Here is an 18,295-nt window from a genome sequence, read left to right on the forward strand (position 1 = left end):
GGGAGGAAAACTTCCAAACTCTTGCTATGAGACCAGCATTACCTTGATCCCAAAACCAGATAAAGATTCCACCACAAAGAATTACAGATCAATATCCCTGATGAACATGGATGCAAAAAATTCTCACCCAGATACTAGCCAAAAGGATCCAACAGTACATTAAAAGGATTATCCATCATGACCAAGTGGGATTCATACCTGGGATGCAAGCATGGTTCAACACTCGCAAATCAATCAATGTGATACATCATATCAACAAGAAAAGACTCAAGAACCATATGATCCTCTCAATTGATGCAGAAAAAGCATTTGACAAAATACAGCATCCTTNGCCAGCATCCTGCACTGGCCCCCAGACACATCCCCCGGCCCAGGGCGAGGATGAGCAGGACAGGCGAGGAACAAAGTCGAAACTCAACTTTTTAAAAACATTTGCGTGTGTATGTGTATCTGTGGGGGGAGAATGAGCTGATGCAGAGGGTCCAGCCACCCCCCTTCTGCCTCCTCCTCCCCCTGCCGCCGCTGCCCTCGCACACGCGCGCGCACACACACGGCACTTGGGCCGGGTTTCCGCGCTCCGTCCCCCGGCTTGGATGGGAGTTTTCATTTCCGAAGGAGGCAGAACCCGTGGAGCGCTCTGAAGGGCCGGAGCCCCAAGTTACTCCTCGCCAGCGCTGGCCGCCGCTGTCACTCGCAGGCTGGCCGGGGAAGGGACCCGCACGCCTGGCTTTGTTGTGGAAATCCGGGTTACCTGGTAAGTGGATACCATAGGAACTTTGCTCGCAGGCGAGAGACGGGAGAAGCCGGCGCTTGAGAGTGTGGGGGAGTTAACGCTCAGAGACACAAACTAGGGGATTAGAAATAGTTTTCCACGCTGAGCCAGTGGCGTTCGCGCGGGTTTAAGGCTAAGCGCACCCCCAGCCCCAGATTTTCTAAAAGCTCTGTTTGTTGAGCTAGCAACCCTGGATTAGGAATCAAGCCCTGTTGTTGTCAGTTGCCTAAGAGTACCGAGGAGTGTAGAAGACAAAAAGGAAATCAACAAGGAATTAAAGTTTCTTTAATTAGGAAGAGTTTTTGTTTTTGGTTTTTCTTTTAAACAACAGGAGCCAGAGGCCACTTGCCAAGGCAAGTTACAGGACGCACGGGCATGGTCCTGCACGCCACCCAGGAGTCCCCACTGAAGGGAAACTTTGGAGAAGAGGGAATTGATGGGGTGACGTGAGGTCCCGCGCGCGCACACGGGGCTGTAGTTGCGTTTTCCAGTTCCACGTGTTTGTGGAGCACAGCTAAGGCTGTTTTGCACTCCTGCACCTCGCCAATGTCCCCATTGCTCCGGAAGGTCCTTGGGTTGGGGGTACTTCGCTTGTCTCTGGGAGGGGTTCAGTGACCCGCAGCCACCAGGTCTATAACTATCACCTCCCACGCCGCAAAATGGGCAGACATACTCAGACGCTCACACTCCCCACCCGGTTCGTCACTTTGCGTTTACATTTTTATGGGGCCCGACAAAATGTCAGCACTGTTTGGAAAATGTCTCAGTCTCAGGCGCTCAGCCCTGCTCGCGGCTCCAGTCCCTGTAAATGACCCTGTGTGTATTTTGAAGTCGGTCCGGGGCCGCTCTCTGGAAAGCGTGAGTGAGCAGCCGGCTCTCTCCTAGACACACACCTTGCCCCAAGCGACACTTCCAAGTTACTCACTGGAGCTGACAAGTCACCTCGGGGACGAGGAAGTTACCCAAGTGTCTGGAAAACTTGGCCCTGACGGATTTGTCATCCTATGGATGATTCAATTAGGTACCTGGAGGAAGAAGCTTTGGGAAAGGTTGTTTCTGGCTTCGCGGGTTGCGCCCTTGACTTGTTGGGGGGTGTTTGGGAGGCAAGAAGCGAAAGGAGACCTGAGGGTTAGGACACTAGCTCGGTGGGAGCTCCGGGCCGCGGCTGCCCGGGAATCCCAGCTCGGGCAGGGAAGGGCAGCGCGCTGGTCCCCGCCGCTTGGGTTTCCCAGCAGCGGGCCAGCGGCGGCGCCCTTTCGGCCCGACTTACTCAGGACTGGGTTGCACAACAGGAAACCGGCAAGAGTTTGTTTTGTTTTGCTGCGCTAGCTCGCGGACCCGGCGGAGGGTTAGGGTCAGAAGCGGCCGGCGAGTGACGGGGTCGCAACAGCGCACCCCAGCCGGGCCCTGTGGCCTCCGCCCTCAGACCCGCTCCTGCTCCCCAAGGGGGAGCCTAGTGGCTCGCCCCGACCTCCGCGGGCCAAGCCAGGGGGTTCGGGAACTGATAAGGGCTGTCCTTCTCCTGTGCTGCCCTGCCCCAGGATCGTCTCCCTGCCCGGCGGGTTCCCAGCACCTCTTCCGATCTCTCAAGCCCTCCTCCTGCCTGGAGAGCCCCCTCCCCCGCCCCTCTGCTCTGTATTCTTCACTCCCCTGCTAGGCTTCCCGGGGTTCTGCGAGGCCCTCATCTCTGGAGCATCTAAACCCTGGGCTGGGGGTGGAGGGTACTTCCGGAATGGCAGGGAGCAGCGTCTTTTGGGACTGGACTCTTGCAATTGCCACCCCTTTTACGGAGAAAAGGGCTTTGCACCCTCTCCCCACCTACTTCCAGAACATCAGTATCTCCCCAGAATTTGGGCCGGGGTGGGGGTGGTGGGGTGTTGGAGTTCGTGAGGAGAGGGATGTACTGCAGCTCCCCCCAGCGGACCAATTCCCTTTAGGATATAGTAACTGCGAATATCAAGTATGGACTGTTAAAGCTAGAAGGGACCTTGGCGATCACCTGTGGATGAGGAAGCCTGAGACCCATAGACTTTTAGGGTTTTGTCCAAGCCTTCATAGCCAGTTGTCACAGATGCCAGGCACATAGTCAAGTTTCCCAGTTTCCAGTGCAGAGAGCATTTCTTGGCATGAAGGTGAACTCAAGACAAATGTGAAGTCTCCTTATGTCCCCACTGAAAACTTTGATGAGTCATGGTTTCTGCCTTGGGAGTTAGCCAGACATCCGTTTTCCCCTGTGTCACGTTCTCCATTAGACTACCCTTTTACACTAAACTGGGAAGCTTTTTTTGGGGGGGGGTATCAAATTGATTTGATTGGTTTTAATCTTCCCATTCCTCCTCCTCTTCCTCCTTTAATTTTCCTTCCTTGGTGAAGTGGTAAGTGCAGCCTGCAAAGGTTTGCAGAAAAAGGATCTGCCCACACAAAGGTTGGGGGACAGCTTGCAGCCATATAGAGACAGGAGTGTGTGATATTACATGTCATTGTTGCAGCTGGGAACATGTGGAAGGTTAGGGATCACATGTAAATGCACTTCAATTTTCAGATGTTTTCACTGGTTGTCTATGGCAGCCCCACTAGACCTGCTGTTCCTTCCAAAACACTTTTCTTTATTGGTAGTTGAGTTTTTTTCCTTTGTTGCTCAGAGGACTCAGCAGTTCCTGAGTGAGTAGTTCAGTCTGAGTGCTGCTGTAACTCCCTCTCTTCCTGCTTCAGCTTAGGCCAGTTGTGAGAGGGCATCTTTTCTCTGATCCCCGATTCCACCCAAGTTCCTTAATAGTGGTTGGTTTGTCAGAGATTGAATACCTGGGGTCTGTTGATTTGCTTGGAAGTGATAATCCTTCCAAATAGGAAGAGCAAATTTTTGGGGGGTGGGGTGGGGTGGACTCCAGGGTTCAGCTAGTGGATGAAAGTCTTATTGGGCCCAAATAGGCAGGATAGGGGAGGTGAAATAATAGCAAACTAATGTTTTGTACCAGCCCTGTCTTCATTCATATAGCAGAAAGTGGTCTTTCCATTGTTTCAAAAGAGCTGAGTGTTCTCAGTCTTTTTTTCTCTGAGTGTTCTTTCTTTCTAGCGAATTAAGCCTGGGGACATTCTTTTCACTTTGTCCCTCTCATATTGTAGGTATTGATCTCTGGAGTTGGAATGTTAATTTGTAATTCTTCCCGAATAGAGATGAAGTACTTCTTGAAGGAGATAATTCAGGAAGTGGCATCCTGTGAATATTTTCGTCCCTGGAGAAGTCATTTTCTGTGTTTCTCTAATTATTTTCTGTAGAGGATATTATAAAGAAGGTGCAAATACGGGACTTTTCACTAAATTCGGTTGCCTCATAGACTCAATTAGGATTGAAAATAAAATAAAAAAATAAATAAATGGAGCATAGGAAATCTGTGCTGCCTTACTCATCCCTGGAGGATGAGACATGCAACAAAATCTTTAAATGACCCTAACATGTAGTTTGATAAAAAGATGCCCAAGTTCCAAATTTTCCAAGTTTTCCATTTACTTCAGGCAGACTTGACACATAACCCAATTTTTTTATTGAGCTGAAATAAAATATCCATACAGGAAAGTACACATACCTTAAGCTTGATGAATTTTCATGAGCTAAATACAACTGATTAACTGGCATCAAGAAATAGAACATTACGGACACTCTACACACATCTCTCGTACACCCTTCCACTCACTATGTTCCCCCCAAAAGGAACCACTGCCTCGACTTCTAACAGACACAGTAATTTTGCCTGTTTTTAAAAATACCTTATGTGAGTGGAATAATTCAAAATGTACTCTTGGGTCTGGCTTCTTTCACTGATGTAACAACCTTCTAGTGGGTCAAAGAATTTGGATTTCCCTTTAAACATGGTGGGAATAGTTTAGCTTGCAGAAGTTAGTTGGTCAGGCATTACTTAATATGATGGAATTAAAACACTGACAAAACGGAAGCTGTATTTTCTATGCTAATGACGGTCTGATAGGGGGACAGCAGACAAAAGTGAAACGTCCAGCATCCAGCATGAAGCCAGTGTGGGATGAGCAAGGAGAATGCCGAGGAGCTCATTCCTTCGTGATGGCTCCAGATGCTTTTGACAGCCCCTCTGTTAGGGCCACCAGCCCCCGAAACAAAAGAAGTGCCTGGTCTCAGTACTGAAATGACTGTGTGTGTTTTGCAGCTTTTAGCTAGGATTTTTCATTATTCGTGAGTACAGCATGACAGAGGCCAGAATAATGTTTCTGCTCAGAAGAGTGCTGTAGTTTCTGTGCTACTTTTTCCTGTCAGGGAGAGCAGTAAACTAGGGAACATGCAACTGTGATTTAACTGGCTCTACTGGACACAGAGCGCAGGATGTGTGATCATACGGTTGCACCTTATTGTCCTGTAGTTATTTGGGCAATACATCACAAGTATAGGATACAAGCACATAACTGTATATTTCATTGATCCCAGTTTTCAGTATAAGCGAGTAGTACAGTATGATAAGTATGAGTACAATAAATGCATGGAATACATAAATGTAATATAAAAATCCGTACATGTATAATACATGTAGTATGAAAAATATAAATGTATAGTTATAATGTAAAATCATCTATATACATATAAGGACTGGTGACAGTTGAAAGGTAAATTAGACAGGGCCCCTAAAGGTAACATAATTAGAATTTAGGCAAGGAGATAAAACACAGACAAATAACCATAAGGCAATGTAGAAAGTTATGAATGTTACAAGAGAGGTATTTCGAGTAAAACAGTTAACATTTATTGGGTCCTTCTATGTGCCAGGCACTGTGCTAAGCACGTAACATGCTTGATCTCATTTAATATTTTGTAATTCCATGAACTATATATAGTAGTGTAATTCTAACCATTTTGCAAATAGATACAGATGTTAAAGAGAGGCTCAGGGAAGGCCTAAAGTGGGTATTTGGGGTGGACCTGGCGGGTAAGTAGGATCTGGATTTAGGGAAAGGGGGGAGCAAAAGAAGGGAGAAGGGGAAAGACCACCCATGTGGACCCTAAGGCGATATTGTAGGATGAGCAGAAACAAGGATCTTATTTTTTTTTTTTTTTTAAATTGTGTTCCACTATGGGAACAAAATCAGGGGATTTGTCTGTAAAACTGGAATCATGAGAGCTGTAAGTGGTTGAGAGCAGACTTGAAATGAAGAGAGCTGATGGGGCCATTCTGGTCTGATGTGATCTCCTCAAGGCCAAGCTCAGGAACATTCCTTCAGGTGCAGCAAGCCTTGCTGCACGGCAGATGGGCAGATAGGGTTACAGCGCCAGATCAGACCCTGTACTGGGGGCCTCGGCAAAGAGATCAGGCTTTCTTCCTTTCTTTTTCTTCTTCAAGATCAGATTTTCTAAATATCAGTTATTCCTGAAGTTCCATTTCTAGGCCTGCTGAATACTGTACACAGAAAACTAACCAGATGCCAAGCTGTGTATGAATTCTTGTTATTCTTGTGTGTGAAGAAATGGATTAATGTTTTCCCAACCTTTCCAGCATGACCAGTGGATTCCACCTCTTTCTGTAACTTGACTGATTCATTCGTGTTGGTGTTTTCTTTTTTCTTTTCTTTTTTCTTTTCTTTTCTTTTCTTTTCTTTTCTTTTCTTTTCTTTTCTTTTCTTTTCTTCTTTCTTTTCTCTTCTCTTCTCTTCTCTTCTTTTCTCTTTTCTTTTCTTTTCTTTCTATAAATGCGTTGTCATGTTGGTTAAGGCCTAGTCATTGTTGTGAATGTTCATACTTCTGCAGTGATGTCAGTGAACATAATTTAACTTGTGTAAAACTTTTGTCTATCGACACTAAAAATAGTTTTATTGGTCACTTTAAGCAATAACTATTTTGAAGGAAAGAAATCACTCAGTTTTACATGTGATGCGGGACACTTTAATATGCTTGAATATTTGGTTTAATGAGTGGTGAATTCAATTTTATTTCTAGAATCTCCCATAAGTAGTTATTTATTACCTGTTGGAAAGAAGTGTGATCTTTAACTTTGTAAATAGTTGTTCATATGGACCAAGTAGTCATCTGTACAAAAAATGACAAAGAATGCACTTTGTATTTGCCATATTTTACTGCATATGTATCTCCTTGTATGAGGCCGGTGGTTTTGTTTTGTTTTGCTTTTGAAAGAAAAATCTCCAGCCAGTTACTCTTCTTTTATATTTCTGAAGAGGCCTTTGTGTCTCAAACCATGACCCTGTGGAGTTCCCTCTTTGCAATTCAGGTAATTAATTCAGTGGTGACATCATAAGGAATGTGTTCATTTTTCCATTTCAAATTCCTCTTCATAAGATCTGATGGTTAACTCATATTAAGAACACATTTTGAAAAACTCAGTTCTCAAAGGCAGTTATGTGTTAATTTAAACTTGTCCCCATTTAGCATTGTAAGAAGGAAATTCTCTTTCAGGGAAGATCCTCTACCTTCTGCAATGGGGAATCACTATAATTGTGGGTCATTTTGATTCTAATTCTGTTAGTTGGTTGATTTTTGATGTTTATAGAGCACAGTGATTGAGTGATATTTACTGAGTCAAATGCACAGTGAAAGATAGCAGTGATAGGAGGATAGCCTTGTACTGGTGAATCCTTATGTTTTATAAAGCTGAAAATGATGAACTTTTAGATCCTTTGCTCATTATAGCTGTATTTTGATATTTATTTTACTTTGGCTGTTCAACTCTGTCTATACCTGCAGCTTTTCTTTTTGTTAGGTGCCTCGGCAGGCCAATAGTCTAAATGCTTTCGTAATAGTTGCTTTTATAGCTTTTTGACTGTAACTCACCATAAAACGTACTTTTCATCTTACTCAGTATACACTGTATACATTGAAGATATACAGACACGTGCACTCTCAAGTAAATGAAACAGAACGTACTTAACCACTAATACAGTTGATGTACTTTGGTAGCTTCTATTTTGTTCTAGTCAGTTCTGTCTCATTAAAAAACACTTTTGCCATTGAATAATTGATTTCAGAGCCTACCATTGATTGCAACCAGTTTGAGAAACTGCTTTAGAAAGAGCCCTTTGTTAAACATGGATCTAGGAACTTAGGGCCATGACATGGTTACCTTTCTGAACATACCTATGTTTGTCTTAAAAATCTTTTTGGTTCCAAGTTCATTGTCATTTTGCGTGATTTCTTACAGTCCTAATTATTCCCCTCTCCCTTGCCATTTGTGATAGAATCACAGATTTCTAGAACTTTCTGTATTCATTGATGAGTTAATGATTGAGGCAAAGTAAATGAAACATTTGTACATAGTTACTACCAAAAGTTGTGACATTCAATAAGCTAGGAGGGTCTGAGAGTTGTATAGACGGATTGAAGTATGGCGAATGGATTCTAAGAGAAGTTACTGAAATTTTAATATTGCCCTCCAGTAGTATTTTCCTGAGGATTCAGAATTTCTTCTAGCAGTCTGTAATCACTGGCTTTGTGTGAAGGGTTCTCAATTCTGCTTTGATTTTTAAGTTAGGATTGACTAATTTAGAGAATAGATTCCTGAATTGGACTTGATAATTCCTTTTTCTCCTACTTTGGTTCCTCTTCCTCTTTCCTCTTGCCTTTCTCTCCTTTGTCCATATTTACTACCTGCATTTGGCTTATCATAGACATTAATTTAAATTTAAAAGGGCACTGCCAGATGTTTTACTCCCTACTTAGGGAAGATTATTTTCATTGAGAAAATTTTATAAAATACAAAAATAAAACAATTAAAATATGTATATTTCTGGATAGCTAAGGGTTGAAATCCACAGATAAGACAGTCAGGGACTCTATTAGATGGGATCCATGAAGTGCGTTTTATTATCTTTTCTGAGTGGTCTTTGAAAGAATGGTCTTGAATCTCTGGAGGGAATAGTAATTTGTCTTCATATTTGTAATTGATGTAACTCAGCACTAAACCTCTTTGATTTGTAAGGTTTTATTGGTGATTATATTGCTTAAATAATGTTCAGAATAAGTATGTTAATATTCTTAGCATTCCTGACAGCAGACCTGGGCAGTACCTACATGACTCTATATTCTATACATGGTCGCTACCTGGTGTACCCTCCGTAAGTTTGTGCTCGATGTCTCACTGCTGTGGAACTATCCCACCCAGCCCTGTTTTCGTGTAACTTCTGTTGTAAAGTCTGTGACTCTGTCAGTCTCGCTGAATAAAGTTATGAAACCACAGAAATTATCAACTCCACTTTGTTGTGGGTTACTTTATCATAGCATAGTACCCTCCCTTTCGATTTAGAGAAACGAAATTGTACACATCCAGTGCATTTCCTCTATAATATCCTCCAGTTTCACAGGCACATGTTTGCACTTTCCTCTTGTTAAAATTGCAGACAAGAATAATTTTGATTTATTGGTTTCATCTAATATAGCCGTGTTTATATTGTTGCCAATAAAATGACTTACACGATTGGTTTTTGTTTATACAATCTTTTCTGAGGAGTCAGTCACCTGTGTTAGGACAAGGTACATTCTGCTGATTAAAATGAACTCCTGGGATCTAAGAACATTCAGCTCTATCTGTCCTTGATTGAATTGCAAAATGTGCTTCTCACTGCAGCCGTGCATGAGAATAACTTATATTATCTGTCAATAGGCTTTTCATTTCTATATTCTTCTGGCTACAAAAGCCGTAACCAAGAGAAGTGCAGGGGAATAGCTGGGGTCTATTAATGATCAAGGTAGCGATGTTGAAAAGGCAGTTAATGAAATTATAGAATCATTAACCTAAAGGGGAAAAAAATAAAAAGAATCGATAAAAACCCTATTTTAGAGGGCTTGGATGTATATAAAAGCAGCAGCTCAGGAGCATTTTTGTTTGTTGACCAGCATTTTGTGTCTCATTATCAGGTTTTCTATGCAGGGTAAGAAATGCTTGTGGCATAAGGAATGGAAAATGTAACAAAGGCTAAATGTAGCCTAAGGAAATGAAATGATGTATGAAAATTAATAATTAACTGGCTCATCAGATGAATTATGACTCTAGATGAGTTTATTAATGATATTTACTAAGAAACGGCTTTTGGCTGTAAATAGGCATTATAGAACTCATGTTTTTGGGATTTTCTTGAATGGTTGAGTTAAATTGCTTTTCACTTGTTGGATCTTTGAATCTGAGACACAGTGCCTGGAGCCTTGGGTAGATGGTAGAGTCATGATTTTGCATTTTGCTCAAAGTCATAGCTTTTCCAGAAAACCAGTGAAATTATTAGATGGTTTTGTGCCTCAGTTTCCTTAGGAGTTAAGTAATTTCCTTTCTGACCTGACTTAGAGGAGTGTGTTTTAGAGTTCGAAAGTGGTCAATAAGAAAGATTTATTAACTCATGTTGACTCATTTGACAGAATGAATATTTTCATTGTTAGAACAGACAGAGCGTTAAAACTCTAAATGTATCAATATGTCGGATCCAGAGTACCCTAAATTTGTATTTCTGGATGTTCCTTGTTTTTCTTTTTCTTCTCTTTTTTCTGTTGACAGCTTGGGGTAGGCAGTGGGCGGAGGGTGGAGGAGAAAGTAATTCTGGAGAATCTCAACAAATTTTGTTTTTGTTTTTTTTAAGAGAGAAAGCATGCAAGCAGAGGAGGGGAGGGGCTGAGGGAGGGGGAGAATCTCAAGCAGACTCCCCACAGAGAGTGGAGCCAGATGTGGGGCTTGATCTCACCACCCTGAGATCATGACCTGAGCCGAAATCAAGGGTTGGGAGCTCGACTGACCGCACTACCCAGGTGCCGCTTGAATACGCCAGTGGAATCCTACCAGTTAGGTTTTGATATTGATAGTTGTGATTTCGCTTTTTGGCAGAGTGTAGGCAAATTTAATCCTGAGGTCCATTTTTCAAGGTAAGTGTTGTCTTTCAACACATTGCTGACGTGAGAACCTTCAATCAGCTCTTGCTTTGATGGAGTGAATGAAGATTACTATTTTTGCTTCCGTGTCTACCAAGTCCTCTTGATTTAAGTGCTGTAGGTATAAAATCTACATATTTATCCTTGATCATGTTAAGTGGATATTTTTGATAATCTTCCTTATCTTAATTATCAGGAGGATCAGAATTTCAAGAGACTGTAGTGATTATCATCAACTTCCTTGTTTTATGGATGACATCTGTAAGTCCAGAGAAGTTATAAATGATTTGCCAGAGGTAGAACTCAGGTGTCCTGACACTCTGACTCAATAAGGATGCGTCTTTCTTAAAAGTTAGCAGTTTATTCCTTTTTTGTTATCACATGGACTTAGGATTATAAATGATCATATGGCCTTGCTAAAAAAAAAGTATATAAAATACTATAATACCGATAGATAAAATTGATTTTTAAATTCTAGTCTAATGTTTGAAAAATCTGTTGGCATAATTAGTATGAAAACTGGGTTTTTAAGCATATTTTCACATAGAGTTTATTTTATTTTTGTCTTGAGGCTGGTTTTTTTAGTTTGTATGCCATTGCCTTACTGGTGTTTCTTTATGGCATTAATCACTTTACTTTCTGGTTGTTGCCTTTTTAGTAATAAAATTTAAGTGCATTTTTGTTATTGTTGTTGTTATTTTCAACCCAAAGCTATTTAAAACATGAGTGCAGTTTATAAATAAAATAAAGTAAAATGAAATCCAGTTTGACAGGCTGGTATGAGTGTCTGATACTTAATTAACTCCAAGCACGTTAATTATTTTCCATGCAAACTCACCTTCTTAACGATCTAACCTAATGCTAAGTACCTACTTATGTGTTTTTATCCAGATTTTTGATGAGAATTCCTGCTCGTATATGGTCTTGCTGCCGAAAAAGACTCCTTTGTTTTTAAAAACTTGCGAGTGGGCATAGTCTACAAATCTACGGACACTTGTCACATGGACTCATGGTGACTCATATTGCCAGTCATGTTGGATGATTCCTCATTTTCAACAAATTGCCAGTACAAAGTATATACTTACTAATTTATTTTGGTTGGTGATAAGTAAGTACTCTCTTCTGAGGGTTCAGAGTACTCAGAAAACACTGTTTTATGAAGGAGTGGAGAAGAGATGGCCAACATCCTCTGGCAAAGCATAGAGACATGAAATGATTCTTGCTCACAGTCAACAGACCCACAACTCAACAGACCAGCTGAGAATACACTGGAGTTCTTAAAGGGACATAGCAGGAAAGGCATTGAGATTTTTCCAGTGTGAAAAACCAAAATCTTACAACGAGTTTGATACTAGGATTCATTTCCGATTGTTCCATTAAACAACTTAAGTGATAAGGCTTGGCTGGGTTGGGTTTCCTTGTCCATTCTTGGTGACTGTAGTGGAGAGAAGGGCAGGAGCTGGACCTCAGAGCGTTTCTCAGGACTGGACGGTGTGGCAGTATGAAATGTGACAGACTGATAGAATTCTTAATAAAGTAGAGAATTGGTAAAAATGAGGAAAGCATTCCCAGTGTTGTATTAGTAATTTTTGAAGTTTCTCAGCATTTGGGCACATGCAGTAAACTTTGCAGAGGGCAGTATTAGTGCTTGACTTTTGATTTTCTAAAAGGATAAAGAAAAAAAAAACCCTCCTCACAGAGAGTTTTCCCTCTGTGATGTTCTGTCCCTAATGGTGGATGGAGCCATTTGTTTGGGAGTTGGTTGGAAATAATTGTCTAAGAGATTGAGTGGATCATACAAATTAGGACTCATCCAGTTGAGAACATCTGACCATTACTGCTTTGCACCAGTTATATCTCCTGTATTTGTTCAGGTTGGCTTCTTTTTATGACAATCATATCTGTGTAAAAGAACACGGAGTGTGACTCTGTCAATCATTTGGAGTAGTGATGCTTTGTCACCTCCGTGAGTCTGTGTACATTTTGGGGAGCTGTTGGTTAAGGGAGGGAAGGGCCTTTCCTAAAGATTTGTAACCGGAGAGTACTGACATTATGATGTCCCGTGGTCATAGCAGTACCGTTGGTTCTCTCTTTGCCACTTGAGGAAGGGAGTGCTGGGATGGCAGATGGAGCTATGTTTGTGGCACTATGGCTGATTTACTGTGTGTGGTGTATGGTGAACATACTTAAGAAGGGCTCTTCTTTCGTTATGCTTTCTGTAAAGTGTTTTGCACCGAATTTTCCTTTTCTAGGATCTTAATAGAAGGTGAGAGTATTGTGATGTTGATTCTGTTTCTATCCCCATAACTCAGAATCATTATGGAACCAAGACTCTGATGCTGCTCTGAGTATTTGGGTATGTGGATATATGATGTCTTTGCGAGAATCTCAGACCCCTGTTTTTACTTTTTGTAAGTCTAGGGGCTATGAAAAATTTGCTCTTATGGTAAAAATTAGAGGTGGTTTAATATCCTCATAGTCTCATTTAGAGGCCATATCAGCCTTTTGCTTGTTTACTGGAAACTTTGGAGTGTTGGTCTCATAGCTCAAGAAGGTAATGCTTTGGGTTTCCCAAGACTCACTGTAGCAGAAGAGAACTAGTATGGACAGATCCTCTAGGGAGCAAAATAAGTTTCATTTTGCAAGCTGGCATCAGTTGATGGGTTGTAGTTGCCAAGAGCACTGTATCGAGAAGGGCTCAGTGGCAAACAAAACAATACAGTGATCCATAATCCATGTCTACCGTGAATGCAGGGGGGGAGAGTGCCTGCCAGTGAACCATGTGTTTGATGACCCTGCTTTACATCAAAGGCTGTTTTGCTAAGAGTGCTTCTTTTCTTCCTAATATGAATGCTACACAGGTTGAAAACTCACTGTGACTTATTTTCATTTTTACTTTTAAAAATGCCTGCATTTATTTTTTTAAACAGGCTAATAACCCACACCATGGATAACTTATTGGACTTTGCCTGAAAGGAGTCATTAGTGCCATTGGATATTTGACCATCCTGGCCACAGGTTTTTTCAGAATGAATGGAAGGTCATGCAGCATGAGTCTCCACCGGACATCAGGAACCCCACAGGGGCCTGGGATGGTCAGTGGCCAACACATTCCTCCCATCCGAGCCCACTCTGGGACTCCTGGCCCTGCGTCCTGTGGCAGCACAGCGAGCCCTGCCATCGGAAGCCTTGCTAACAGCCTCCATCTCAAGATGCCCTCGGGAGGAGGGATGGCTCCTCAGAGCAACATGGCCGAGAGCCCCCTCCATCTGCCCGCCTTGAGCCCCAGGAGACAAGTGCTCACCAATGGGAAGCCACGATTCCAGGTCACCCAGGCTGGAGGCATGTCAGGGCCACACACTTTAAAGCCAAAGCAGCAGGAGTTTGGAAGTCCTTTTCCTCCAAATCCTGGGAAAGGTAGGATTGTCTTTCTGGGATCTTTTAAAAGTGGAAACAGTTTTTTTTTCCTCCTCTCCAGATCCTTCTCTGTTATCAAATCTTACAGAAAACTCATGATTGAATGTCAGGGTCAAAGCTGATGGTCTCACTATGATCTGTCGCTTCCTTGGTGAGGGGGTGGATGTGTACATGTGTGGGAGGGTGAGGAGGCCACAGTGGTAAACGTGATACTTCATGGCACTGTGAAGCAGAATGGAGGGTGAGACAGAGAGATGAGAACCAGGGAGTGAGGGTGGGTGGTGATGGGGGCAGGGAAGAGCTGGTTTAGCAAGACCCTACCCTTGGGATGCACAGAGAGTCTGATTCCCTGGGCCATGACGGAGAGGGGGGGCCAGAGCTGTCATCATGTAGGTCAGATGCTAGAACAAAGGTTTGGAAAGCAAAGGATAAAAAGGAGAGAAAGCTTAACAGCCAATAAAGTGAGGAATTAGTACATAGAAATGATAAAAAATTATTCCAAGAGCAGAACCCCTAAGTTCTCAAATACAGCTGGTGACAAGAAGGAAGGAAGCTAGAAGAGAATAATGAAAGGATGTATTTTTGGGCTTGTGGAGAACTAGAAAACTTGGTTAATTTGAAATGCAGAGCGAATGTGTTTTTAATTCAGTAGTGTTTGAATAATGTAAATTTTAAATCATGAAATAATTGTTGGAGAATAGCAAATTATTCAAATGACATACTCTCTCTAGTAACTGATGTTGACTTAATGAGTAATATTGCACATGAAATGTGTATTTGGGCTAGAAAAAGGAAGAGTATGTATCATGTGATATATAGCTTTGTTATGTAAAATAGCACAATTATATACACTGTTAGGTATTTTTAGCATCTGGTTTTAAATGTTTGTATTAAATGTGTACACTATCAAATAAAATTACTAGCAGCCTGAATAGGCATTCATCCAGTTAACTCATAACTCACCCAGTTCAGGTGAATAATTATTTGTATCCTAAAAGTTTTCTTAGTGTCTTTGTATTCCTCTGCATGGTATAAATGGGCAGATTAAGAAAAACTATAAAACCTTAAACTATAAAAATGTATATATGTAGCTTTTTTCCTTTTCTTATTTATTTATTTTGGTTTAGGTTTGGTTTTAGATTGTTTTATTTCCTAGACCTACTGATATTTAGTATAAGTGTAGGAAAAACTCTCCTTGGGGGTGCATCCAAATAGCTCTATCATTGTCAGTTTGCTGTGTTCATGGCATGACAAGCTACAACGTCAGGCTCGTGTGTGTGGATTTTCAGGGGCTGAGGCCCAGTAAAATCTTTCAGTGCTTGCTTGTCTAATGAACTGTGTGTAGCTTGCTTTCGTCACATATGCTTGTGTTGAATCCTGGCTGGCATTATTAATGCTGATAATATTAATAACTTCTGTTTAGTATGTCATAACTGAGCGTGCGTCAGGCACTGTATTGAGTGCTTCTAGTATATAATCTCAGTTATTCTTCACAACAGCCCTGAGTTGTATGCTACCATTGATTAACTGATAAGGGAGCTAAGGGCTAGAAGGAATAAATAACTTCAGCATTGCCATGGATAAGGAGTTTGGGGATATTACTTTGATGGTGACCAGAAGTGGTTATAATTATATTCATAGTTTTAAAAAAAATTATGCTCCCAGTAATTCAGGGATAGTGAACTGTCAAGGTTAATACATCTTGGAACTCTTGTAAAAATTAGTGCTGTCCCCGGTTCTCCTCTTTCCAGCTTTCTGGCTCCTTGCTCAGCTTCCAAGCTTACAGTGCCTGTTCTGGATCTGCATGGTTGGGGGGTGAGCATGCGCATGGATTAGGGGTTGAGGATAACTGTATTATTATCCCCTCTGGCCTTGCAGCTTGGATACCACTGTGGATGGGGCTAGCAGTGGCTGAATATGTCCCTTTCAGGTCTTGGTTGACAATTCCTAAGCTAAGCCAACAACAGGTTGAGAATGGTGATCAAGGACTGTTTGAACTTCATCCAGTCATGTATTCAAGAGATAATTATTGAGCATGTGTTAGGTGAGCCACTGTTCTGGGGATACAGTAGCTAATAAAACGTACTTCTGGCCCTCAAGGAGTTAGGAGAATTCAGACAAATAAATGGGCAATTAAAATAAAGTACAGTTAGGGCTCTGGTAGGGATACACTGACGGCAATAGGGCAACATTTGCAGGGTTCTCAGCTGATGCTTGGTAAATGGATCTGGGAGGAGAGTAGGATATCTGGGCAGACACCTGAAAGATAAGGAACTAGCCTTGAAATTATTCAAATTGTATGTCTGTGTGAGTGTGTGTGGGGGGCTGTCTGGAACTTATTCTGGATAGACAGAAAATCACCCTCAAAACCTGAAAGGGAGAGATCATGGTGCGTTTCACTAACTTTTGCCTGCTTCCACATTGGGGGTGTAGAGACTGTGGTAAGAGACAAGACTGGGGAGGAATAAGCAGAGGCCAGATGACGGTTATGGAGGAGGTGACCTGTGACCGTGGGTGTATTGGTTAAGATTCTCTAGAGAAACAGAACCAACAGGAAATATATCTATGCCTGAATGTGTACCTGTCCCTGTGTGTGTACCTGTATCAGAATAGATTACAGAGGCTGACAGTTCCCATGATACGGGAGATGAGTCAGCAAGCTGAAGACCCAGGCTTGCTCATGGTGTCAGTCTAGTGTGAGTCTGATGGCCTGGAACTAGGAGAGGCAATGGTATATAGTTCCTTCTGAAGGACAGCAGGCTTGAGACCCAGGACGAACTGACGTTTCAGTTTGAGTCCAAAGGCAGGAAAAAGCGGACGTACCAGTCTGAAAGCAGTCATTCAGGGAAGAATTCTTTCTTACTTGGCGGAAGGTCAGCCTTTTGTTCTATTCAGGCCTTCAACTGATTGGGTGAGGCCTATCCACATTAGGAAGAGCAATCTGTTCTACTCAGTCTACTGATTTAATGTAAATCGCCTCTGAAAACACTCACAGAAACATCCAGAATGGTATTTGGCCAAGTATCTGGGCACATCATGAGCTACTCAAGTTCACATATAAAACCAGCCATCATAATGGGATACCATTGCTTTGGGGCCAAGCACAGTTTACATGATGGCTAAGAAAATACATTTTCTAAGCCTTGAAGGTGATTATACCATCTCTCAGGAATCCAGTGGAAACTCTGTACAGAAAATATGTCATTTAAGGATTGCCACACAGACAGATATCTGACTCGAAGACTGGAGAAATCTCCAGTGGGAGCCTCATGAGAAATATAAATTTGATCGTAGTGTTTATGTTACTTAATTAAGGATTGAGTTCTACTCAACTGAAAACTCAAAAAACAGTGGTTTTCACATCATGGGGCATAGTTCTCCAATAGTGTGCTGAGGACACTGGAGTACCACAGCAAACTCAGGGGTAACCATGGGATAATTTTTATTCTGAAGGAAATAGAAGGATTTGTGGCATCTTTTAGACACCAGGAGAACTGCTAGCTTGGGGAGGTTCACAGTTTCAACGTCAGATTGCACCACAAACTGTTAGTGATGTCATATCTTTGCAAAGCTCCACTTTCAGTAGTTGTAATGAAAAAGCTAGTACTCTGTAGGCCAAAAGGTGGAAGCAATCCAAGTGTAGGCAGATGAGTGGATAAAAAATATGTTTGTCTTATACCTACGTTGGAATAGTATTTAGCCTTAAGAAGGAAGGACAGTCTGACATACACTACAACGAGGATGAACCTCGAAGACGTTATGTGAAATGAATTATACCAGGCACGAAAGGACAGATATTGAACGATTCCTCTTATACAAGGTTCCTAGAAGAGTGAAATCGTAGAGACAAAAAGTAGAACGATGTTTGCTGTGGACTGGAGGGAGGGGAGCATGGGAAATTAGAGTTGAATGGGAACGGAGTTTCAGTTCGGGAAGATGAAGAGTTCTGGAGATGCATGGTGGTGATGGTTGCACAGCAGTGTGAATGTACTTAAGATGCACTTTGAAAATGGTTAAGATCAGGGGCACCTGGCTGGCTCAGTTGGAGAAGTGTGTGAGTCTTGATCTTGGGGTCCTGAGTTTGAGTCCCATGTGGGGTATAGAGATTACTTCAATAAATAAATAAACTTTAAGATAAAAAAATTGGGTAAGATGGGAAATTTTCTGTAATGTATTTTATCACAATAATAAAGACAAGCAAGTTCTAAGTGAAATCAGTGTGGCATGGG

General features: G+C 42.0%; 1 protein-coding gene across 1 annotated transcript in view; it reads left to right on the top strand.

The window, feature by feature from the left end:
* Positions 1–621: 621 nt before the first annotated feature.
* Positions 622–18,295, top strand: part of GLIS3 (GLIS family zinc finger 3) — a 454,999-nt gene continuing 437,325 nt past the window's right edge. The window contains 2 exon segments of the mRNA XM_034647147.1: positions 622–754; positions 13,580–14,066. Of these exon segments, the coding sequence (XP_034503038.1) occupies positions 13,679–14,066 (388 nt within the window). The 5' untranslated portion in view covers positions 622–754; positions 13,580–13,678.

The sequence above is a fragment of the Ailuropoda melanoleuca genome, chromosome 17 (assembly GCF_002007445.2).
Source record: "Ailuropoda melanoleuca isolate Jingjing chromosome 17, ASM200744v2, whole genome shotgun sequence".
Classification (NCBI taxonomy): domain Eukaryota; kingdom Metazoa; phylum Chordata; class Mammalia; order Carnivora; family Ursidae; genus Ailuropoda; species Ailuropoda melanoleuca.